The sequence below is a fragment of the Mucor velutinosus genome (genome assembly GCF_035048745.1).
Source record: "Mucor velutinosus strain NIH1002 chromosome Unknown tig00001563, whole genome shotgun sequence".
NCBI classification, from domain to species: Eukaryota; Fungi; Mucoromycota; class Mucoromycetes; order Mucorales; family Mucoraceae; genus Mucor; species Mucor velutinosus.
Genome location: NW_027041904.1, coordinates 4,325,879 through 4,349,516, shown reverse-complemented (window position 1 = coordinate 4,349,516; position 23,638 = coordinate 4,325,879). Strand labels below are relative to the sequence as shown.

At 42.2% G+C, this 23,638-nt stretch overlaps 11 protein-coding genes across 11 annotated transcripts; 8 read left to right on the top strand and 3 right to left on the bottom strand.

Annotated features, from left to right (window-relative positions):
- Positions 1-637: 637 nt before the first annotated feature.
- ATC70_010057 (uncharacterized protein) lies at positions 638-2,285 on the top strand (the record flags this gene model as incomplete). Its single annotated transcript, XM_064829279.1, has 2 exons — positions 638-1,050; positions 1,106-2,285. The coding sequence occupies 2 exons, from the start codon at positions 638-640 to the stop codon at positions 2,283-2,285; spliced, it is 1,593 nt and encodes a 530-aa protein (XP_064686481.1).
- Positions 2,286-2,454: 169 nt separating this feature from the next.
- Positions 2,455-5,510, top strand: ATC70_010056 (uncharacterized protein; the record flags this gene model as incomplete). The annotated part of the gene is made up of 3 exons (XM_064829278.1): positions 2,455-2,680; positions 2,731-2,825; positions 2,886-5,510. The coding sequence occupies 3 exons, from the start codon at positions 2,455-2,457 to the stop codon at positions 5,508-5,510; spliced, it is 2,946 nt and encodes a 981-aa protein (XP_064686480.1).
- A 183-nt stretch (positions 5,511-5,693) lies between these two features.
- ATC70_010055 (uncharacterized protein) lies at positions 5,694-7,199 on the top strand (the record flags this gene model as incomplete). Its single annotated transcript, XM_064829277.1, has 8 exons — positions 5,694-5,773; positions 5,834-5,899; positions 5,958-6,030; positions 6,105-6,178; positions 6,257-6,492; positions 6,545-6,655; positions 6,713-6,846; positions 6,909-7,199. 8 exons carry the CDS (start codon positions 5,694-5,696, stop codon positions 7,197-7,199), a joined length of 1,065 nt encoding a protein of 354 aa, XP_064686479.1.
- A 135-nt stretch (positions 7,200-7,334) lies between these two features.
- ATC70_010054 (uncharacterized protein) lies at positions 7,335-7,762 on the bottom strand (the record flags this gene model as incomplete). The annotated part of the gene is made up of 3 exons (XM_064829276.1): positions 7,335-7,355; positions 7,414-7,541; positions 7,609-7,762. The coding sequence occupies 3 exons, from the start codon at positions 7,760-7,762 to the stop codon at positions 7,335-7,337; spliced, it is 303 nt and encodes a 100-aa protein (XP_064686478.1).
- A 2,765-nt stretch (positions 7,763-10,527) lies between these two features.
- ATC70_010053 (uncharacterized protein) lies at positions 10,528-11,344 on the bottom strand (the record flags this gene model as incomplete). Its single annotated transcript, XM_064829275.1, has 2 exons — positions 10,528-11,089; positions 11,142-11,344. 2 exons carry the CDS (start codon positions 11,342-11,344, stop codon positions 10,528-10,530), a joined length of 765 nt encoding a protein of 254 aa, XP_064686477.1.
- Positions 11,345-11,821: 477 nt separating this feature from the next.
- ATC70_010052 (uncharacterized protein) lies at positions 11,822-12,463 on the top strand (the record flags this gene model as incomplete). The annotated part of the gene is made up of 1 exon (XM_064829274.1): positions 11,822-12,463. One exon carries the CDS (start codon positions 11,822-11,824, stop codon positions 12,461-12,463), a length of 642 nt encoding a protein of 213 aa, XP_064686476.1.
- Positions 12,464-12,508: 45 nt separating this feature from the next.
- On the bottom strand, positions 12,509-15,466 carry ATC70_010051 (uncharacterized protein; the record flags this gene model as incomplete). The annotated part of the gene is made up of 8 exons (XM_064829273.1): positions 12,509-12,641; positions 12,707-12,811; positions 12,865-14,626; positions 14,687-14,770; positions 14,827-14,986; positions 15,047-15,135; positions 15,199-15,277; positions 15,341-15,466. 8 exons carry the CDS (start codon positions 15,464-15,466, stop codon positions 12,509-12,511), a joined length of 2,538 nt encoding a protein of 845 aa, XP_064686475.1.
- Positions 15,467-15,842: 376 nt separating this feature from the next.
- ATC70_010050 (uncharacterized protein) lies at positions 15,843-16,196 on the top strand (the record flags this gene model as incomplete). The annotated part of the gene is made up of 1 exon (XM_064829272.1): positions 15,843-16,196. The coding sequence occupies one exon, from the start codon at positions 15,843-15,845 to the stop codon at positions 16,194-16,196; it is 354 nt and encodes a 117-aa protein (XP_064686474.1).
- A 1,420-nt stretch (positions 16,197-17,616) lies between these two features.
- On the top strand, positions 17,617-19,874 carry ATC70_010049 (uncharacterized protein; the record flags this gene model as incomplete). The annotated part of the gene is made up of 5 exons (XM_064829271.1): positions 17,617-17,783; positions 17,848-18,701; positions 18,758-18,947; positions 19,000-19,480; positions 19,533-19,874. 5 exons carry the CDS (start codon positions 17,617-17,619, stop codon positions 19,872-19,874), a joined length of 2,034 nt encoding a protein of 677 aa, XP_064686473.1.
- A 598-nt stretch (positions 19,875-20,472) lies between these two features.
- ATC70_010048 (uncharacterized protein) lies at positions 20,473-21,209 on the top strand (the record flags this gene model as incomplete). The annotated part of the gene is made up of 3 exons (XM_064829270.1): positions 20,473-20,662; positions 20,761-20,850; positions 20,908-21,209. 3 exons carry the CDS (start codon positions 20,473-20,475, stop codon positions 21,207-21,209), a joined length of 582 nt encoding a protein of 193 aa, XP_064686472.1.
- A 184-nt stretch (positions 21,210-21,393) lies between these two features.
- ATC70_010047 (uncharacterized protein) lies at positions 21,394-22,761 on the top strand (the record flags this gene model as incomplete). The annotated part of the gene is made up of 6 exons (XM_064829269.1): positions 21,394-21,528; positions 21,589-21,735; positions 21,798-21,930; positions 21,989-22,394; positions 22,446-22,524; positions 22,582-22,761. 6 exons carry the CDS (start codon positions 21,394-21,396, stop codon positions 22,759-22,761), a joined length of 1,080 nt encoding a protein of 359 aa, XP_064686471.1.
- Positions 22,762-23,638: the final 877 nt, after the last annotated feature.

Below are 23,638 nucleotides of genomic sequence, written 5' to 3'. Positions count from 1 at the left end.
TCGTTCAAATTTTAACACGCCATTTCTTTTTTAAACACAAAAAGTGGAGGGAGCACAGACTGCCGCATGTTACACAATCTTCTCTGTGATCTGTGCTATGTATGTAAAAAAGCTGTTTCCACTGATTTAATTGCTTGATACTACTTTTGCCATGAATGCTTCTCATTCGATTTTTCGTATTATTGCCTGTAATGGGCATTTTTCTATTCATCATTTTGTAACTGAATCCTAAAAAGAGGAACCATTGTTTGTTATTGAGAAGAGACACTGCCAATGACATTCGTCTTACAAATACGTAAAATCTAGTAGGCAGAATGTGTCAGGAAACCCTTGCCGTTGCACATTCTCCACTTCTTTGAATGGACCATGAATCAAAGCAATGTGAATCGGTTCAATCTATCGATGGGTTTGAAGACATCCGTATCATACTGAAAATGCGGCCTTCCCCTCTCTCTTTCTCACTTGCAATTCTTGTTCATATTATTGACAGGTGCATTTGACATCTGACACATTTTATCCTGATTCAATCAATGGCAGTCAATTTGAAAAACTTTTTTTTTTTTAAAAACGATAAATAGATGAAGGCTGATTGTCTCATAGGTCCTGTCTCTTAACCCCTTTCTTCTTTCCTCTCATCATGGAGTCTGTTCTTTTGCACGCCCGTAAAGCATGCCCCTTTTTGCATGGCAGCAATACTTCTGCCCTTCGACAATTAGCTACCAACAAGTCCAGTGGCGGTCTGTTGCTGAAGGCAAACCAATGTCCTGTTATGGGCGCTGCTATTCAAACCAGAGGCTTGCATTCAAGTGCTCCTGCAAAGAGTCAAGAGCAGCAAGGACAGCAACAGCCTTTCTCTTATGAGGGTTTCTATAAGCAGATGTTGGATAAAAAGCACAATGATAAGAGTTACCGTTATTTCAACAATATCAATCGTCTTGCTAAAAAGTTCCCCATGGCTCATCTTGCACGTCCTACAGATGAAGTTACTGTCTGGTGTGCTAATGATTATTTGGGAATGGGCGCCAATCCTATTTTGCTTAATACCATGAAGTAGGTGGCATTTGTATAGAGATGCCAATCATTAGTTGCTAACATTGTGAATTAGAGATACCTTGGATCGCTACGGTGCTGGTGCTGGTGGTACTCGCAACATTGCCGGTAATGCTGAACTTCATTTACAATTGGAATCCGAATTGGCAGACTTGCATCACACAGAGGGGGCTCTCGTCTTCTCCTCTTGTATGGTAGCCAATGATGCTACTCTATCCACCCTGGGATCCAGGATGCCCAACTGTGTCATCTTTTCTGACGAGTTGAACCATGCTTCCATGATTGAGGGTATCCGCCACTCCAAGGCAGAAAAGCACATTTTCCGTCACAACGACCCGGAACATCTGGAGCAATTGCTGCAATCTGTTGATATCAATCGTCCCAAGATCATTGCCTTTGAATCTGTGTATTCCATGTGTGGTTCTATTGCACCTATTGAAAAGTTCATTGCCTTGGCCAAAAAGTACAATGCCATCACCTTCTTGGATGAAGTGCACGCTGTCGGTATCTATGGCCCTCGTGGTGCTGGTGTAGCTGAACACTTGGACTTTGATTTGAATGCTGCTCAGCCTCGTCGTGGTAATGGCGGTATTATGGATCAAATCGATATTTATACTGGTACACTGGGCAAGAGTTTTGGTGTTGTTGGTGGCTACATTGCTGGCTCGTCTCAGTTCATTGACATGATCCGTTCGTACGCTCCTGGCTTCATCTTTACTACTTCTTTACCTCCTGTTGTCGTCGCCGGTGGTAAGGCTTGCATCAACTATCTCAAGAACTCCAATGTGGAACGTCGTATGCAGCAATTGAATGCTCGCACTGTCAAGTCTCGTCTGGGCGAACTTGGTATCCCTGTGGTCCCTAATCCTTCTCACATTGTTCCTGTTCTGTTGGGTGATGCTGCTGCTGCCAAGTTGGCTTCTGATGAGCTGTTGAGCAAGTATAATATTTACGTTCAATCCATCAATTTCCCTACTGTGCCTGTTGGACATGAGCGTCTTCGTATCACACCTTCTCCTGGCCATACACCTGAGATGATTGACCATCTTGTGGATTCCTTGCAAGAAATCTGGAACCGCTATGGGTTCAAGCGCGTTGTTGATTACGAAGCTGAAGGCGGCCGCTGCAATGTAGGTGACAAGAACTATGGCGGCGTCAAGCCCATGTGGACTGATGAGCAACTGAACTATAACTTGCCCATCGAAGAATCTCAACAAAAGACTTCAGCTGTTTAAACTGTATTCGTATTTAAGCCCGTTCTTTCCTGCATTTCATAATAAACTAGATCTTACTAGACACACTACCTTGTCATATCATAATGCTTAAAATGGGATGTCTGCAGAAAATTTAATTTTTTTTTTTTTTTTTTTTTTTTTGCTTCTTTATCTGTTACTCTACAAAAACATGAGCAAAGGAGGACACGCTGCTACGACAGAGAGCTTTGTTGTGTTTGGCACTGCATTCCCGGAAACAACAGAAAAGGACAGACGTGCTGGACGAACAGATGCTGGCCAATTCGTGCCAACGTGGAAACAAGAAGCCAGAGACGAACAAGGTCGACGACGATTTCACGGTGCCTTCACAGGCGGTTTTTCAGCAGGCTACTTTAATACAGTTGGATCAAAAGAAGGTAACAAGTAATTAACTCTCATTCTATTGTGCTTACTGATTGTTATATAGGCTGGACGCCCACTAACTACGTATCATCTCGCAATGCACGTAATGAGAGAAAAGAAGCCAGACCAGAAGATTACATGGATGAAGAGGATTTGGAGGTACATGGCAAACAGAGGACATGGATAGAGTGGTGTTACTCAACAGATGATGGCAAATAGGCAATGGCAGGTGCACGCAAACTCGTCGCCACAGAGGAATTTGACATCTTGGGCGGCACAGAACGTGAATTAGCTGCTCGACGCAAACAGCAACAGGAAGAGGAAGCTCGAGGGGGTGGATTGGACTTTCTGGGATCCAGTTTGATAAACATGTTTGGACCTCCCAAGGATTCTGTGGGTGTGCGATTGCTGAGAAAGATGGGATGGAGACCAGGACAAGGCATTGGACCTCGTATCAAGCGACGCATAGATGATGAGGATGATGAAGAAGAAGAAGATGACACCCTGAACAACATGACATTTGCACCTCGAGATACACCCATTGAGAACTTCCAAGCCAAGAGAGATACGTATGGCTTAGGCTTTGATTTATCGACCTCTGTGCCTGAAGTAGCCGAGATGAAGCGACTGCGTGAATTGGCAAGGCAAAAAGAGATCAGTGGTCAAGAAGTGGACAAAAAGAATCGATCCTCGTTTGGCGTGTTTGATACTGCAGGACGGAAAGTAGAAGCTTTTGGGTTAGGCGCACTGGAAGATGATGACGACGAAGAAGACGTGTACAGAACAGACACAGCCAACTACCACACTGCTTTGTATGATGATGAAGGTGGGCTGACACGAGATCAAGTCCTGATGCAATCCATGAAGCGCAAAAGAGAGCAGATGGAGGAAGCAGAGAAATCAAAGCATTTGTTGACCTGTTCAGATGGCAGACCGCCCCTCAAGGGATTCCATGTGTCCGATAAACCACAGCAGATTGGAAAATGGCACGCCCCTCCCAAAGTGCCTGCTGACTTTACTGGACAAAATGTGGTCAAAGAAGATCAAGATAACCAAACAAATGCACCCAAGATATCACAGGAGAGCTTATTTTCATTTGAAGAACGAGGCAATGCATTAGGTGAAAAGCCGATTGAGCAACGTTCTGTGTTTGATTACATGCCCAAGCACTCCAAGGACAAGTTGAATCAAGCAGTCAGTTACTTTATTGATATCGGCAAAGACAAATCGCAGTTGTCTGAATTCCCTACCATTCCAAAGGATGTTGCCAAATTAGCGTTGCAAGGGTTCATGCCATTTGGTGATAATCTCAAGAAACAAGCACGCTATCGCAGTTATCTGGAGAACCAAGCTGGTATGCTAACGGAAGACGGCGTGCCCAAGACAGTGCTTCCTATACCCGAGGGACTCACCTATGAAATGGGCATGAAAGAGCTGGATGAATTCGCAAAGGCAGCACGTATCTTTAGGCCTATCAGCGCCATGATGAGTGGACGATTCACATCTGCATCACAGACATCCAAGAACATTGAAGTCGTCAACTTTGAAGGTGGACTCAAAACAGAAGAGCAGTACAGAAAGGAAAAAGAACAACATATCAAGGAGCAACCCAAGCCCGAAAGAAAGCAATTGAGTCAGGAAGCAGAAGCAGCAGCAATGAAGATGTTTGGTAGTCTCACTCGCACCGTCAAGCCATTTTATCCCAATCGATTGGTATGCAAGCGATTCAATGTCAAAGATCCACATCCCAACCATGATCACACAGCGGATAAAGCAGCAGGTCGCACGCAAGGCGGCAACAAGGACGCTCTCAGCAAGGAATCCATGGATAGTATTCTCAACGAACGACTCCCGCTTCAACAAACATTCACCTCCGTGTCAGAAATGACAGCATCTTTAGCTCAACCTGACGATGATCCCATGATGAAGGCAGTGGTACCAAAACCATCCCAGAGAAAGGAAGATTCCACAGCACCTACCACAGGCATCGATACCGCGAAGACAAAAGACGCAGACGAGGACGAAGGGCCACCTTTGGACTATGAGAGACCCTCCATGGATATTTTCAAGGCTATCTTTGATGATTCAGACTCTGAAGAAGAGGAGGGGCAAGACGGACAGACGGCGGAAGAAACAGAAACTCGTGAGAACACTGCAGTAGTGTCAAGTACGACAGCATTAGATCAAGATGACTTTATAGGTCCTCCCATGCCTCCTCGACCTGCAACAGCTGATATACCCTTAACAACAGCTTCAACATCATCGTCACCGAATGTTGAGCCGTTTAGACCAATGTTCAAAAGAGCATCTGAAAGAAAAGATCCATCCGCATCCTCGTTACTGCCACAAGTCATATCGGAGCAAGTGGTTGTGCAACCGTTCAAACCTAGATCAAGCAGACAGAAAAGACGACAAATTGATGTTTCTGACGATGAGGAGCACGGAGAGCAAGATAGACACAGGAAGAAAGAACGCAATCGTAGTCGCAGCCCCAGCCCGAGTCCTGATCGCAGCCGTCGAGATAGAAAGAGTAGCAGTAAAAAGAGCAAAAAGAGCAAAAGCAACAGCAGACAAGACAGGTCGAGATCCAGAGACGATGATCGATCTAGCAGCAGTAGACGACACGGTGACAGTAAAAAGAGAAAGTCTGATAAAGAGAGCCGCCATAGTAGTAGTAGTAGTCGACACCACAGACACCATAAATCCAGTCGACACAAGCACAAAGAAGAACAGGACGATTTAGAAGCCTTTTGGGTGGAAAAGGAAAGCAGCAGCAGCCATGTAATACAAGAATCTGATAAACCTGCCAAGGGAGGAAGAATGAGTGCTGCTGATATGTGGTAGCAGTGCTTCAATTTTACTTTTACGGCAGTGTATTCATCTATGATTGGTTCTTTTATGCAGAAAACATCCAAACAAATAAAGACAGGCTCCATTTTCAATATATAAAATATGCACACATCAACACGATCCTCTTTTTCTTTCTCTCTCTCTCTCTCTCTCTCTCTCTTTGTTTTACATTACTCCATGTTTTTTATGAATCAGCAAAGAGACGTCCTAGAGAAGAAGATTAATGTCAATCCAACGGCCAGGACTGGACATGTCATGTAAGATGAACCGAGTTCTTGTTTGTATGCCGCCAGCTGCTTATTCACACTGATGCATAGTCGAAATGACGGACGTTTTGTTACTGTAAAACATGTACACAGGATAGCTACCTTTATCCAGCATTGGTGAGTTGAATTAAACAAGTGCATTCATTTAGATTATCATGCTAAATAGCATAGATAGGCAATTGAGGAATTTGATAGTGAGTTCTCAAAATAGCACCATCATTCGCACCAAGAGAAACGCATTTTACAGAGTGAGTCATTTTTTTTTTTTTTAGCAGAGGTGTCTGTTAGTAGTTGGGTATCTAATCAGTGATGGCTATTTCAGTATGATACAGAATCAGGTGTAGATACTTGCTGCCAAGATAGTTTACCATTTACGCCAACATCTATTCATACAAAGTAAGTGTGTCCGAGAGAGAGAGAGAGAGAGAGAGAGAGAGAGAGGCAGCAACAGGAGCTGATCCAGATGTGCATTAGATGTGGCTTTTTAGCCTTGGGAGGACAAACAGGCATGTTGATGATAAAGAATCTATCTACAGGATGGTACGATATCAAAACGGCTGGGCGAGGCCTGAACAACTCAATATGTTTATCGCAACATCAAGGTGAAGTTCGCATGACGGTCTGCAATAATGATCAAACGGTGTCGGTATTCAGTGTACCTGAGATGGAAAAAATTCAAACTGTAAAAATGCCGTCTGCCATCAACTTTTGTAAGTGTTGCGTCTTGGAGGTTGCTATGGGTATACTGACATGTCAATGCAGGCTCTGTGAGTCCAGACAGTAAAAAGATATTGCTGACAAGCGATGAAGGTGTAGCCTACTTGTATGCCATCAATCAAGACGGGCTCTATGGAGACAGATGTGAATATAAAGGTAATTTGTTGCGCTCTCTCTTTGTATAGCACGGAAAACTCATACAGCGTATCTTAGTGTCTGAAGAGTCTAGTTTATCATGTGCATGGCACCGATCATCTGAGATGTTTGCTGTGGCAAGTCAAGATGGGTTTGTGAGCACGTATACTATTCATTCTGCTACAAGACTATGCCAATTGAGTTCAGCCGAGGTAAATCGTTACACATTTGATTGCTAAACCAACCCCATCATGGCTAACGACACCCAAAACAGACTCGTAAAACAAAGAAAGCCCCCAGAAGTATACAATTCAGTACAGGTCCGTTGGATCTACTCGCCTATGCAGACCATGTCAACCATGTCTATATTGTTGACACACGCACATTTGAAACGAGACAAATTGTACGACTCTCACCTGAGAATGAAGACCATTCCATCACTGGATTAACTTTTTCATCCAACTCGAGATCCCTCTATGTGGGCCTGGAAGATCGCTTGGTTGAATTGCAAGTTGATGTATCCGCAAGAAGACAATTTGGTGGTGGTCGATTGATTCCATTCTAAAACTATCATCCATTCACATATATATTACTCCAAAAGGAACCCTCCTTTCATCTGTATTTTTGCCTTTTTTTTTTTTTTTAATAACAATGTCATCATTTTTCATCACTATGTTGTATGTATATGTACACTATGTTTTTATTTAGCAGAGGTCTTGAGCTAGCAATAGTAAACAGTCAAGATAAAGTCATCATGATTCATAATATTCTCATGTTACCTGCAATCCGTGCATTCCCTTGATTTCTTCCTTCAAGATATCATTCACCATTCTGTGTTGCTTGACAATGCTTGTACCTTCAAATTTGGCAGCAGCAATATCAATAGCATACATGGAACCGCAACCACCTAGATATACATTTGATGTGAGTTTCATAGTTGCAACGTACATAAACACACCCAATTTTTTTTTTACCTGAAACGTCAGCTACTCTAAGTTTATGTGGAGCAAGTGCTTGAGAAAGCTTTTCATAAATGTGCTTCTCACCAGCATTTAATCCTGTTGGTGCTTCTGTTGTATACAATGCACGGCGAATGGCAGTGGAACGAACAAAACGAGATACAAACATAATGTAAGAATGATACAAAAATTTAATGAATTCAGTGAAAAAAAAAGGGGACCCCAGGGTATATGTTCCAGTGGAGAATGGAGGGCGTGTGGAGGCCCAAATTCCTCTTGGCTCGATGCTCCATTATTGAGCGCAAATATCAACATCTACTACCTATAGTCACAAGATGGCTACATCAACTGTTTTGAGTGACATCTTGATGTGTTTCTTCTTCTTCTCCACATGTCACTTGTTATCCTTATTAGAAAGATGAGATCCCAGCTTGATTCTTTGTGTTCAAACCTTGAGAGGTTACATTAATATAAGCTCCCTATAGGTGGCTTGATGTTTGCAAAACAGATATTCAAAAAGGATTTGAACGACTAAGATTGAACTGGTTCAATGCAAACAAGCCCGATAATATAAAGAGTGTTAATTAATGCTATGCCATCTGAACACCTTCTGATATGATGATCATAGCCTTATCGATATTGAACAAATACAATGAAAAAACTTCAATAGCGCTCCACCTAATGATAAAAGTTTTTAAAATAATTTCATTGATTACAACGTCAATGCTCGATCCAGTTTGACCTATATTGAAGCTAGCCTTCCATTGCTAAAGATTCTTCGAAAGAAGGCACTTTTCAGCTTTTTGACTATATCGTAAATAGCGCACTTTTTATCTGGTAATAGAAGAACTAAAAGCTATACAACAGTGAACCTGTAAAACGCATACAGTTACGCTCGACGACGGCGTCGCCTTGCGGGCTCTCACCGAAGACATTTCAAATCAGAGATAATAAGAATCAGGCATATCAAGTAGATTTTAAACAATCAGTTAATAGTAAAAAAAAAAAAGGTTATATCAGAGTCAGGAGGGGGAATTGTCCATTCGCTGATGCTGCTTTTGAGATGTTGGCATAAAGCTGGCCATGCTTAAATACAGGACTTTTCCAAGTCTTTCAGCGACTCTTTTGAGATTCTCATTGCAAAGACACCTTTTTAGGGAAAAACTCCCAACAAAAGCAAAAAAAGTATTCAAGCTAAGCCGTTGTCTCTTCAAATTCATGATTTTGATTTAGTCAGCGTCGCAATAATCATTGTTATTATCATCATTGGCATCATCAGAAGAGCATTTGGGTCAGCCAGCAGCAGCGCCGCCGCCAAAATTAATTCAAACTTAGTTAATTTTTTTCCGCTCAAGATTGGACAAATTTTGTCTTTTTTCGACTTGATCGAATTATTTTATGATATTCGACTATATAAGTTGTGATGATCACCCTACGCTTCCTAATACATTCTTGAAGTACTTTTCAAGGCGCTTACAATGGCACCAAGTAAGATAGATGTTTTGAATAAACTTATTGAGAAATCCATGAAAATATGAAAAGAGGTTTCTGGCCAAAAAGTTGAAGTTTTACATATCAAGGTCCCACATAGACGATTTCAGCTGTTACGTTAGATCGATAGAAACATTTTGATTCAATATATACCTTAGTAAAAGTCTCCATTATCAAGGTCAAAAAACGCGATCGTTTGATTTTCGATGAAAAGCATGAGGTACTCCTCATGCTTTTTGGTCGATTTTTGGCTATGTTTTTTTTTTAGCCCAAAAAGTTGAGCAAAGGTGTCAGGAAGTAATTGCTAGTTGAGAGCAATTGTTTAGTGCTATTCTGGCAGTCCAAAATGACGTTTAACGCGAGAAAACACAGTTCAAATGCACCAAAATTTTGCTGTATTAGGCATACTCTTGACTAGAAAAGGGCGATACCAGTATGCTGCTTGCACGTATATAAATATCTACGTGTATACGGATGGGGAACATTCCATAAGAGTCAGATCCACAGATAATATGAAAGGTTTTCATGTGTAAATAGAGGGTTAATATAAAAGTAGCAGTATTTTCATAAGATGTGCAAAGGTAATCGGTAGCGCGAGCTGCCGCTGAGCAGGCTGGTTCTCACCGCAGCGAAGCCAAGGTAGAGAGTCATCCAAAGTATAAGCATTCGTATTATAAAAACTATTACACCTCTTTATAATAAAGTTATAAAACAAAATCAAAATCAGTTGTGTATAAACGAGCTAAAGGTATCATACACTTAGTAATATGCGCTAATCAGTCATTTTTGAAGGCTTGCGTAACTCTATTGTATTTTATATACAACATTTTGAAGCCTAAATGATGTTGAAGCTACTCAGTGAAGCACATTGTTATAAAAAAGCATTAGTATCATTTGCTTACTGCTTCGAGCCAGGCAGCACATACAAGTCATAAGAAGATTATCACATAAGCAATGCGTGATGATGTTTTCTTTGGCTCGTTTCATCTTTCATTTTAAGGTTTCCATTGAAAAATCGAATATAAATCTCTGAATCAAACGTTTTCAACTGGAAAAAAAACAAGCACCTTACATGCTAGAGCATGACTTGAAGAGCTCGATTTTGCTTTCATACATGAGAAATCGCCCCTTCAAGTACCAAACCATGCTGCTTTTGGTGGAACAACAAAATTTCATGGCACATTTACCTTTGTTGTGGCATTTTTTTTTTAGATCGTATCTGGCTGTTCGAACCAAACTGAAGACCATGCCTCGGCTCCCTCATTACAGAAAACGTTGTATGCTCAAGTGCTTGATGAAAATCGACCATTCCCATCAACATCTACTGATATCAGTCACCCTCATCCTACTACACTTCCTAATCACCCAAAAACCAATATACACAAACATATTACATTTATACAATCAAAAAGGGTGTCTTTTTTTTATTACGAATTTAATGATTTAAGCATCCTTGATCTTCTTGGTACCACGGAGGAGACCGGTACGACGGGCAGCGATCAAACCGACCTTTTGACCAGCAGGAGAATCACGAGCCATGGTAGAGGCCTTACCAATGTGTTGATGGTTACCACCACCGTGAGGATGGTCAACGGGGTTCATGGCAACACCACGAGTCTTGGGCCAGCTGTTACGCTTGACTCTGTACTTGTGGAAAGCACGACCAGCCTTCAAGAGGGGCTTGTCAATACGACCACCACCAGCAACGACACCAATGACGGCACGAGAGGTAGAGGGAATGACCTTCTTGGAACCAGAGGGAAGACGAATACGGGTCTTACCATCATCACCATGACCAATGACAGTGGCATAGTTACCAGAGGTACGGGCAATGGCTCCACGATCACCAACCTTCTCCTCAACATTACAGATAACAGTACCTTCGGGCATAGAGGCCAAGGGCATAACGTTACCAATGTTCAAGGTAGCCTTCTTACCGGCATAGATGAATTGACCAGTGTACATACCTTCAGTGGCGATGAAGGTCTCGGTACGGAGCTTGTACCTATCAGAATATCAGTATATTGGATCTTAAAGATTCTAAATTCCAAACTTACTTGTAGGGATCACGGAAGACAACCTTGGCGAGAGGAGCACCTCTTCCAGGATCGTGAACAATATCCTTAACGATACCACGGACATAACCATGACGTTCAGCAAAGTCGAAAACTCTGAGCTTAGCAGCACCTTTACGGCCAACAGTGTGGGACTTGAAGATACTTCCAGCACCTTTTCTTTGAGCACGAATGACGCGACCCATTTTAAATCAAATCTATACAATGTAAGATGGAGTTTAGCATGTCTGCTCATGTCTGTGTTGGCCATGTATCATTTGGCAATCATTGAAAGATTCGACAGCATATGGCTCCTATTGTTGTGTATCCATATATCCATCATTCTCTCGCTGAACTAATCCATCCATCCATCTCTTGGGGCTGATCTTGCATCCGCATGTCTGTTTCCATACTGTCGTCGAATCTTTCATATTGCCAAATACATGTGGGTGATGTGTACTCACCCTTAATTAGGTGTAGGGAGGAGAAGAGGAAGTTTGCCCATAGTAGTGGGATTAGATGATTCTATGGTTCCTCGCTCGTCTTTGGTGCCCCGTTGATGACTCCGGGCGTATTGAAAAAAAAAAAAGAGAGTTGTATGATTGGCAGTGCGTTCAACGGTTACCCGACCCGAAGGTCCATTCAATTGATCTCTCTTTTTTTCTTTTCTCTGTTACCAAGGCATGCAACAGCAACAAATTCAAGACAGACACACTAGTTTTGCTATACTAGGGAAAGCAGAAGTACTATGCAATACATGGCGTCGTTTGCAATCCAAATCATTGTCGTTGCTGCAATCCATGGTCAACATTGTAGCTCAAAAAAGTGCCACATTGGATCAGCTTTCTACGTTGGAGCAACATGGCGTTGAGAAGTCTCGTCTTGTGTACAAACAGACAGCATCACTAGAGAGTCTGATCAAAGATCTGCACTCTGTGCTAGAACTGCTTGACAAGGTGAAGCGGGATTGGGCTCAATTGGATCTGGAAGCAGCCCGCCATGTGGTCAAATATACCTCACGCCCTTCATTGCCAGCTAAACTAGCACCATTGTCCACCAACTCCCTCATCCAAGTGACAGCAGTAGCACCTGCTCAAGTACACGATATGATTTCTCAGTTAGCGTACATGTACAATGAGGAATTCAACTACAAATCCATGTTACTGTCTACACTACCATCCAACATAGCAAATCAGGACCAAGTTCTGCAATTGGTAGATCGATGGGATGCCGAAACACACATTGATACGTCATTACAACAAGACATTGTTGAACGTATCAAGCTGTATAAAACTGTCAAGAAGGTACTTGAATCAGTAGATTGAACTTTGGGTAAGCTTTATATAAATGTACACTGAAAAAAAAAGAGTCTAATATTCTACATTGAAAATTCGTACAGAATGATCTTCACCACCAGAAGCCAATTGCAATAGATTTGTTTCCTCAGTAGCAGAGGAAGGATGACGCCAAGAAAGAGATCGAACAACACCATGATGGCAGAGTCTAATACAGTATGAAATGTGAATAAACCAAACATATACCCCCTTTTAGACAAATTCAATGTATACCTTTGATCAAACTGATGCCACATTTCCCACTGATTGATTTGCTGCAAATCTACACTAGATAACAGCTGGATGCGACCATTCTCTAAACCAACAGCAATGATATATCTACAATAACAACATGAGTCTATGCAAGTATCGACGTAATGTGGATCACTTACTTGTTGTTGACAGCTGCAGGCGCAAAATCAATAGCAGTAACTGCCTCAGCACACTTGATAGTAGCCACACAATCCCATTTAGCAGCCTCTTCATCAGCGTTGCTTTGTGCCCACACCTTGATGGTTTTATCGCGAGAACCAGTGACAAACAACTTATCATCATGACTCCAGGAACAATCCCAAATAATACGAGCATGTGCCTTGGTCTTGGCCACCAATTTATAGGGAGTGTCTACATTACCTGTTTGACGTTCTGACAATGACCATAGACGATCCCTAGAAACAGTAAGCAACCAGCGATCATCATGAGAGTATCTGACGCGTGTCACTGTCAATGCATGAGCATCAATCTTGGTCTTGACCTCCTTCCAGTTCTCAGTGCTAAAAAGACGGACCACGGCATGTTCGGCGGTAGCTGCTTTACAACTGGAAGCGACATATTGTCCATCATGCGATGTCTCGACACTGATGAGTTCATAGCCATGGCCGTACAGCTTTTCTACTTCGGGCCACAGTGTGTGTTGGATCAAGGTTTCTTCATAAGGTGGATGTTGCAATACTTGCGCCAGTTGTTCGGCAGTAGCTGATGTGACAGTATGAGAGCCAATGTTGGTTTCAATGTGATCATCAGGCAGTGTATCGTTTTCGAAAACGGCCTTGTTGGAAAGACCAAGAGCAGGCAAATTGGCACCTACGGGCAAACGCTCTGTGTTCTCCAACATGCTCTTGTCGCCTGTGAGACCAGCTAAGCTTTCGACACAAGATTTGGGTGCATCAAACACACGAAGCACCTTTTCATCAGCACCACTGACAAACTGCCAATCACGCACAAAGGCAATGCATTTGATATCGTAGCCATGCACTTGAGGACGACCCATTTCATGCCATGTGATGACTTCTTGGCCATGGGCTTGTCTGTTCCAAGGGGCAAAGAGTCGGGTAGTTTGATCCAAACTAGCAGACAGCAAGAATCTTGACTTGGGATCCCATGCAATACTTTCCACCGACTTGAAATGACCACTGATAGCCACATGGGGTGTCCAATGATTATCGCCACTTGTTCTCCACAGATGGAAGGAACCATTAGCGCCATGAGACACAATGCTTTTACCATCAGGACTGAACAAGGCACCACAGAAGCCTAAATACGTGCTGCCACCAATATCACCCATACGCACCTCATTTACCCACACACCAGTTTCGTTATCAGGGCTCCAGATCATCATGGATTTGTCGCTGGAGGCTGAAATCAGACGCATGGGCTGGATAAAACGTTGCTCGCCATGGATGGTTTGCATGTGCGGTTTTTGCCATTCGACACTAAACACCCAATCATCATGACCCATAAGCAAAGCTTCAAACATTAGAGAATACTGCTTGTTGTTGACAGTGACCAAATGTGCTTTGGTGCTCAATTGCTCTCCTTCTAGTTCACTTTCCTTGAGAGCCTCTGAGAGCTCACTAATTTCGTTGTTGTTGCTGTCAGATGCCACTGACTCGACCACAGAGGGCACATGTGCCGAGATCTTCCATAAGCGAATGTATTTGTCTTGGCTGCCACTGGCCAAGATCAAATCACCTTGTTCAAAGATGTTGTTGGCGTGTGTGTTTTCTTCAGAAGCGGTATAAGTAGCAAATGAAAGATCTCGGACCCAATTGTCGTGGCCTGTAAGTGTATGCATCTTTTCGAATTGGCTGCTCTCGGTCTGATAAATGTAGATGGAGATCAGTTTGTCGGTGTGTCCACTAGCAAAGACAGGCGCTGTCGAGAGAGATAGTTGAGTCTACAAGCTGTTTATTGTTTCATGGTCTGTACACTTACTTTTGCTATCAGGAAGGTAAGATAAGGCCAGTGACATGGGATACTTGTTGCCATTGCTGATGACTTGTTGACATGTCACCTCATCTATACAGCTGATTAGCATACACACTCGCTCACATCAGCACTCAGACACACTTTACCTGTATTATCATCGACTACACGACGCTCCCAGACACGGATAGTGCCATCGGACGAGCCTGTAATGATGGTATCTGTCTCTCCTTCAATCGAATGTGCACGCATACAAGCAATGGTTTCGACAGCTCCTGTGTGACCCTCCAGTGTAGCAGAATTGATCCACTATACAAGCAACACATCAGCACATGCTTTTCTTTCACTAGCATCACTTGAGCAACACACCTTGCCTTCAGCATTGACTTTCCAAATCTTGGCTGTATAATCTGCGGAACCAGAGATCAATGCAACATCTCTGATCTCTGCTTCATGACCTGAGTGTGGTAGTGTGAGATCTCGGGTGTGCTGCAAATCTCAAAGCTGACTCGCAAACATACCTCTTTCAATAAACTCTAAGCAAATAACACGGCCTTTATGTCCAGGTAGTGTTTCTTGAATGCCTTTGCTCTTTTGATCCTAGACATGATATGGACACAGCATGAACGACACAGGCTTTTCAGTAAAGCATGTCATACCTACCAAAGGCAAATACAATGCGACCAAAGTGTCAGCACCAAAAGCAACTAATCCACTGTTGCCCCAACATGCTGCGTGGGCTGTTCTGTTGCAGCCAATAGAGATATATTCTGAACTGACTTGAACCATAATATCTGAAATGTTGTAGAGTAAAGCCTTTTGAAAAATGGTGTCCGTTAGTTTCAGCTCACTTTAATCAACATTTTTGGGTGGCTTGTTTTTATGGCAATTACGACACAGATATCGTGAATTCTTCTTTGAAGTCTCTCTATGCACACATGATGCTGCCAATGTTGTTCACAATTGCACAAACACAGCGATCACAGTACAGTATCCGAGCAAGACCAAATTCCAGATTGAGCAAAAAGCGCAAATATTAGAATCAATGGCATGAAGCCAAAATGTCCTTTAAAAACTTTGAGTTTTTGATTACTGGCTGCCTCTGTGGCAATAATAGCGTTGAGGGTGTAGATGCATCCCTTGGTGCATCTTTTAAAAACACATAATGCTGCCGAGGATTACTGGAAAGTTCATAGGCCTGTCGCACCTACATCCCGTGTTGAGAGAATGCCACCTCCTCAGAAACTTTACCAAGAGAGCAAGTGGGTTCCAATGGTTGAAGCAACTTGATCAAAACGGATTCAGCACCGCCTCTCCTCTCAGACAGCATTTGATGGAGGATGTTGATGGTATTGTGGCTATCAGTTCGTTACTGTTAAGTTGGAAAGCATTGGGTCACCAGAACAAGCAGCAGTTGGGACCCACGCTTTCCAAAGTGGAAGAGTTGAGTGGTTTGAATGTAGATATAGATGCCACTGCAGAGTGCGTTGAGAGAGTGAGGCAGCTGGATCAAAGATAGGGTTTGCTGTACTATAGAAAAGCTAGAGGCAGCTACAGCATTCTTTTGGCTTGAATGCTTCATGCCTTTGCAAAGTTTATAAAAGGCTTGTCATCAATCAGAGAATGACTACAGTTTTGAGTCAATAACAATCACTGGGTGGTACTTTTGATACGTTATTGATGTTGAATGGAGTGGTCCTGACCCCTGGCTACCTAATACCGCATGACATTTGCGCACCTGAACCAACAACTTGTCAATGGGCGTCTCTGTAAATTTGCAATTTTAAATAGGGCATCAATTTGCAAAACTAAAGGTGTTTATATCTCCTCGTGCATAGGTAGCTCAAGAACCGTTTTCTGGCTCGATTTATAAACTGTGTATACACCAGTGAGGACGAGACATGGTTGATAGATCAAGCGAGAATCGCCTTGACATCGGCGGCTTTTTAAGCCAATTGACATGGCAGCAGCATGCCAGCAAGAACGGGAGATTTTGGTTAATATATTTACTGCCATCAAGCCTCATACAGTCCATAGACAGTACGCACGTGTTGAATGGTATCAGTGTATGCAAAATAGCCAATATGATGCTGTGCCCACTATTCATCAAAAGCATGTATACATGCTACATGGGTGTTTCTTGTTACTGAACATTTAAAATGCGTCGCATTAGCAGAGACATCATTGCTGTTCTGACCTTTCCTTAATAAAGGTAGCATGTATTATATATTACTCTGTACTTGCAGATGTCTTTATGTGTAGCACAGACATTTGTAATTTAAAGTTGAATTACCTTTGTGCTCAATTGTAGAAAATAGATAGGCTCTGTGGGGCCAAATCACTATGAAAACCCTTATCCACGTGTGTCATTCATGCAATAAGTTTGATTCCTTTTAATCCATGTAGACGAAAACGATATCTGCTGTCTCCAATACTTCCATTTTGTGTCAGTACAGCACACAGAGAGCAACGCCATCATCTGGTTACTGTGCTATGCAGATCATCTCCATGGCAACCAGCAAACATTTCTTACAGTCTACATCTGCTCGCATTGATATATCAGCAAATACTAAAGACGTTGCTATCCAGGTAATTGCAACTACAATGATCAAACTAGGGAATAACTAGATAAATAGGGAAGGTGACATGAAACTAAAAGAGTGATACAGAAATCAGATCTTTTTTACTAACACACAGAATCCGTGTCACCTCTGTCAGAATCGCAAGGTATGTAAACGTGCACAGTAATTGGCAGCCTGGATGGCTCCCTTGTCCTGCATCAAAACTTACGATCTATATAGCACATATCTTTCCACCAGAGCTATATATCATTTTTGAGTAACATGCGTTCGTTTTGTGATGGCACATATATAAAGTGCCTCATCTCTACCCTTTTTTCTTATCTTGAATTCACCCTTAAAAATACATTCTTTTTTAATATGAGAGGAATTGCATTCACTGTACTCTCTTTGGCTTCTGCTGCCTCCAGTGTATTGGCCATCACTCGTCCAGGTTTCTCTTCTCCTAGACCTGCTGACGTGGAAGGTCAATTCCCTCGTTTAGGCGCTTGTCCTGACCCTCATGCTTGTATCTTCCCTCCTGATGTGTATGTACACTTGTCAATTGACATTTATTATCAGATTAGGCTAACTTGCTATGGCTATGTATAGATCCACCTTCATCCCTGGTGCTTACTTTGATATCCGTGTGGAGCTTCATGCTTATGACAAGGATACCTCCAAGCCTACACCTGCTGCTTACAAGGAATTCAAAACTACCATCCGTAAGGGTAAGGGTAAGTGGCACGACATCAATGACTACTTCAAGGTCAAGTCTCATCCCAAGATTGAGAACTGGAACTTCAATTGGGTTGACTCCATTGACACCATGTACTCTGACCTGCTTAACAACACCAACAAGCCTATCAATGTTAATGTCGCCTCTCGTGCCTGGAGAAAGCTTAGACTTACTGAACCTGGAGAGTACGAAGTCAAAGTGCAATATGGTCCCAAATCTTCTTACACTGCCAAGTATTTGGTGGTTGAGCCCAAGAAGCCCAAGAAGAAGGCAAAGAACGTCATCTTGTTCATCTCTGATGGTACCAATGTGGGTATGATCACTGCTGCTCGTGCCCTTGCTCGTAAGCACACATCTGGTAAATACGAGAGCTTGCTTTCCTTTGAAGATTTCGACAACTTGGGCCATGTCATTACCAATTCTGTTGACAGTTTGCTCACTGATTCTGCTAACTCTGCTTCTTCTTATGCTACTGGTCATAAGAGTTCAGTCAGTGCTTTGGGTGTCTATGCTGATTCCTCTGCCAGTCCTTTTGATGATCCCAAGGTAGAGCTCATTACTGAATTGATCCGTCGTCGTCAACCCAAGAAGGCTATTGGTATCGTCTCTACTGCTTATGGCCAAGATGCTACTCCTGCTGCTTTCACTTCTCACACTCGTCAAAGATCTAAGGCTGCTGAAATCACTGACCAACTCTTGCACGGTGTTGGTAACTGGACCAAGGCTGGTAAGTTGGATGTTGGACATGATACATGAGCCTAGGCTAATAACGTAAAATTACAGTTGTTCCTGATGTCTGGTTAGCTGGTGGTGCCGAGTATTTCTCTGGTAACAAGTCATTGAACCAAAACAACTACTTGAATGGTTTCAAGAAGGCTGGCTACAATGTCGTTCTCAACAAGAAGGACTTACTTGCCAACAAGAAGAAGCAAGATAAGCTTTTGGGTGTCTTCCGTCAAGGCAATCTCGATGTGTAAGTATTCCATATAATTTAAACGGAACTATCGCTCACTCTCTTTCATTAGCTGGTTTGAAAGAAACTTGTACGTCAACAACACTGTTGGCAACAAGGCTGGTCCTGACATGAGTGGCAAGGATGCTCTTGGTTCTGATCAACCTGGTCTCGCTGATATGACTCTTTCTGCATTGGAAGTCTTGAAGAAGCGTGGTGGTAAGGATGGTTTCTTTATGATGTCTGAAGCTGCCTCTGTCGATAAGCAATTGCATACCTTCGATTTCCCTCGTGCTTGGGCTGAACTCATTGAACTCGATGTTACTATCCAAAAGACTGTCCAATGGCTCAAGAAGAATGGTGAATATGACGATACCTTGATTATTGTTACCGCTGATCATGCTCATGGTTTCGATGTGTGGGGTTCTGTTGATCAACGTTACATTCGTACCCATGATGGTCAAATCGACATGCGCAACTCTATTGGTGTCTATGCTCAATCAGGCTGGCCTGGTTACTTCGATAACAACAAGGATGGTTTCCCTGACAACTGGGTAAGTTTAGCTTGTGTTTAAATGATTCAAAATGACTGACAGTATACTCTAGTCTCCTGAAATTACTTTGGCTGCTGGTACCAACAATGGCCCTGGTCATTTCGAGGCATGGCAAACTACTACCACTGGTCCCCGTAAGCCCACTGTCGACGGTGCTCATGCTGGTGATTATGTTGGTAACCCCAAAGATGCTGCTGGTAAGAACGGTCATGGTCTTCCTTGGTCTAGCAACCTTCCTCTCGGTGAATCACAAGGTGTTCACTCTATGAGTGATGTCTTTGTTTACTCTAACGGTCCTAGCTCTGATCTCTTCAAGAAGACAATTGAAAATTGGGAACTCTACTTTAAGATGGCCGAAGCTATGGATTTGCTGCGTCCTTCCAAGCATGAATAACTGTTATAACTAATAGATCAGAACATTGCTTACTGGAGTAGTGAGTTGTTCAAACTCTTTATTTAATCCATGAATAAACTAATTATTTTACCCTTTAATGAAATGTTATCAAGTCATTGCCATCATACTATTGAAGAAGGCGTTATTGTAGTTACTTGAATAAAAAAGAGAAATTCGGCATGGGAAGATTGATTTGTAGCTCCAAAGAGCCTAGTAAGGATTAGGAAAGAAACAGAAATCAAAATCATCCGTGCAATTTAACATTTCACAAGCATTTAAAATAGTAGCCAAAGGATTCTGAACAATAGAGACTTAAAGCTTTGTAATTTGGAGTCTTCTCTGCCCATTGAACAGAATACAAACACATAAAGAAAGGTAGTTGCTGCTGGTGCTCTTATCTTCGAAATGCTTTCTTCGAGAACAAATGGCAATCGAGACACTAACATCCAGGCGATTGGTTGAATACACCAATCATTTTGAATTACAACTGCTTCTTTGTGTAGCCACATTAATAAAGCTTTGGGTTTGTTATTACTCCCTTTCTCCCTCTTTTTCTCTTGTTTCCTTTCTTTCTCACTAGCAACAGATAAATCAACAGATGGTCGACTACGTCAAAGCACTCAACTCACCTTATTTCAGTATTGGTTCCTTCTTATTCTTCCAACAATTGGGAAGATTCATCACTTTGGATAACTATTTGTATCCTCTCAGAATTCTGTATTTGTCTGCTCAGGTCGCTATTTTGGGTCTTAGCTACTATTTGATTCACAAGATTCAAAAGAAGAATGGTAAGTAGAAGAAGATGGACAGAAAAGGACGAGGTGGGGGGGGGGTGGCGATGAAGAGACATCCAAGAGGAGAGCAGCCAATTGATGTCACTTTGTAGATCAAACTGTGTTAAAGTATGTCGAGCCCGCTTCTCAAAGCTGGGATGGATCAGAAACCCCTGAGCAATTGATCAACACAACTGTAATGGGTAAGGCATAGTAGCGAGTACATGTTATGCAGCGGGATTCTCATTCGTGATGAGTAGATTATGATGTTGCAGAGGTGAATAAGGCCATCAAGCAATCTGCTATGGGTATTCTTATGATTACTTTCCTCCATTTCAAGTTTGGCTATATTCAACCTTTGTTGGTTCAGTCTATTCTCGGCTTCAAGACCTTCTTAATGACCAAGGAAGCACGTATTCACTTCTGGGGCTCCCCAACCACGGGTGATTTAAGACGTCCCTTCAGAATTGAAGCTCCTTTTGGCATGGTGAGCGAAAAGAAGCAACCTAAAACCGACAAAGGCTCCATCAAGAAGGCTGAAAAGGCTTTGAAGGCAGAGTAGATGGACACATTTCATCTATATCTATATATTGTATATTAATGTACTGCACGTTGCATCTCAAAATCAACAGATAATAAAATTTCACTTTACCCAATGCTATTTGAACCGAAGAAAGGTCTACTAAAGTGGACTGCCATTTGACACCAGCTCTTCTGTCTTTCTTTTCCTGTTCAACAACTTTACAATGAGTTTGGACGTGAACATGTCTTCTACGACTGATGGCAATGCAGATACCGCTCCTGAAGCTGATTGGAAGCCTCCTACTGGCAAGCTGAGCAACTTTTACTATCGTGGTGGTGCTCCCATCACTCGTTCTCAAGTAGGTTGACATGGCAGCAAAGTCAACTAAAAAGCACCATACTCACACAATGCGCAATAGATGGTGTCCATGTTCAGTTCAGCGAAAATCAGAGAATACAAGGGCCATAAGGAGAAGGTACACAGCGTTGCTTGGAACGCTGATGGTCGACGACTCGCCTCTGGCTCGGTGGATAAAACTGCTCGTGTTTGGTCCCCTCAAAGATCTGTAAGTTGACATTGAACGAAAGGCTGTGCATCAAAGCGATATTGAATACATTGGATTTTTAGACAGACGTGAAATACTCTACTGAGCTGAAGGGTCATACAGGCAGTGTAGATCAATTGGATTGGAACCCTACTCATCCAGATCGCTTGGCTACTGCTTCCAGTGATCAAACTGTTCGTATTTGGGATCAAAGATGTAAGAGAACAGCATTGTAAAGGCATGGATTTGGAGTATTCATCATGAGTTCTTGTAGCTGGAAAATGTACAGCCAAGGTTGACACAGAGGGAGAAAACATCAATATTTGCTGGAGCCCTGACGGAAACGACATTGCAGTAGGAGACAAGAACGACAAAATCACATTTATCGATACTCGTACAAACCAAATCAAGTTTACCAAAGACTTTCGATATGAAGTGAATGAATTTACCTGGAATCTTGCCAACAATCTGTTCTGCGTTACAACCGGTCAGGGTAATATTGAGTTGTATGATTACCCTTCTTTCGAACAAGTTGCAACTGGTCGTGGTCATACATCAAGTTGTTACTCGGTGGAAGCTGATCCCAGCGGCAACTACCTTGCTGCTGGGTCCGCTGATGGCTCGGTGTCTCTGTGGGACATGGAATCCATGAATTGTATCAGAGCATTTGGGAAGCTCACGTATGTTGACTTGTTTAATAGTATACAGCTGTATCTAATGACTTGATATAGACATCCTGTCCGAACACTTAGTTTCAGTTTTGATGCGCAATACATTGCCTATGCCTCTGAGGACCATTTCATTGATATCGTAAGTGTTTATATCTATCTGGCATTATATGACATTAACCCGTTGATCGTGTAATAGTCTCATGTACAGAGCGGTGAGTCCGTAAAGAATATTGAATGCTCTGCAGCTATGAACACGGTTGCTTGGTCACCACGAGATTATTACTTGGCCTATGCAGGAGACGAAACTGCCTCTGATGGAAAATATGCTGGAAATTTGAGAATTTTCAGTATGAAGGACCCCAGAGAACAGAATTAGAACTGCTCGACTTTGCTTAAATACCAACAAGATTAGTCGTATCTTACTTGTCAATTTGAAGTCTAATCCTGAGTGCTCCAAGATGGCTTGCATAATAAATGTAATATGTAAATATTTTTTCTTATAACATCATCTTATAATGAGGTGCATGCACTGTCTTTATTTCTGTTCTGAATTATAGCAACATTGATCCATCATTTCAGATAAAGATCGTATCAGGATACGTTATGTTTCGCATCAAAAGGCTAGTCATTGTAATAATGCTGTCCTTCTTATTTTATAGCGCAAAATTGCTATGGATATCGCACGTTTTGATGGAAATTTACAATGACAAATGCTCCCGTAACTGAATTAACTTATCAATAGCTAATAAGATTGCTTTACTGCCGCTTTATTTCTCTGTACGAAAGCCTGGGGCATTTCCTAAGGATAAAAACTGTTTGCGGTTAATTGAAAAGTGCGCTTTTACCTTAAACTATATTATCTAAAGATTAGGAGAGTTCATATCTATCCTAGCTGTGGAAATGACGTGGGGATAAGATGTTAGACCATCAAGCAATAACACTATATTATATTTTGTTACTTTGAATTTTCAGCCAATCAAATCACTCAAAAACCCCGCTGACCTAAAAAAAATTTTGCGAGGGTTTCCCCCTGTTTTGATGTGAGGCAAAATTTTAAGCTCCGCTATATATAGCAATATAGCTGTTACTATCATCAAATTTCCCTCAGGTGCTAGAGCATGCCTTACTTACACCACCCAGCTTTAGATTCTGGCGTTGAGACTCTCAATCATCACTAAAGTAAGTAGCGATAACCAAGTGGAGGCAGCCTATCCATCTCCTAGTCTCGGATAAAGTCTTGTTGAGCTTCAGGG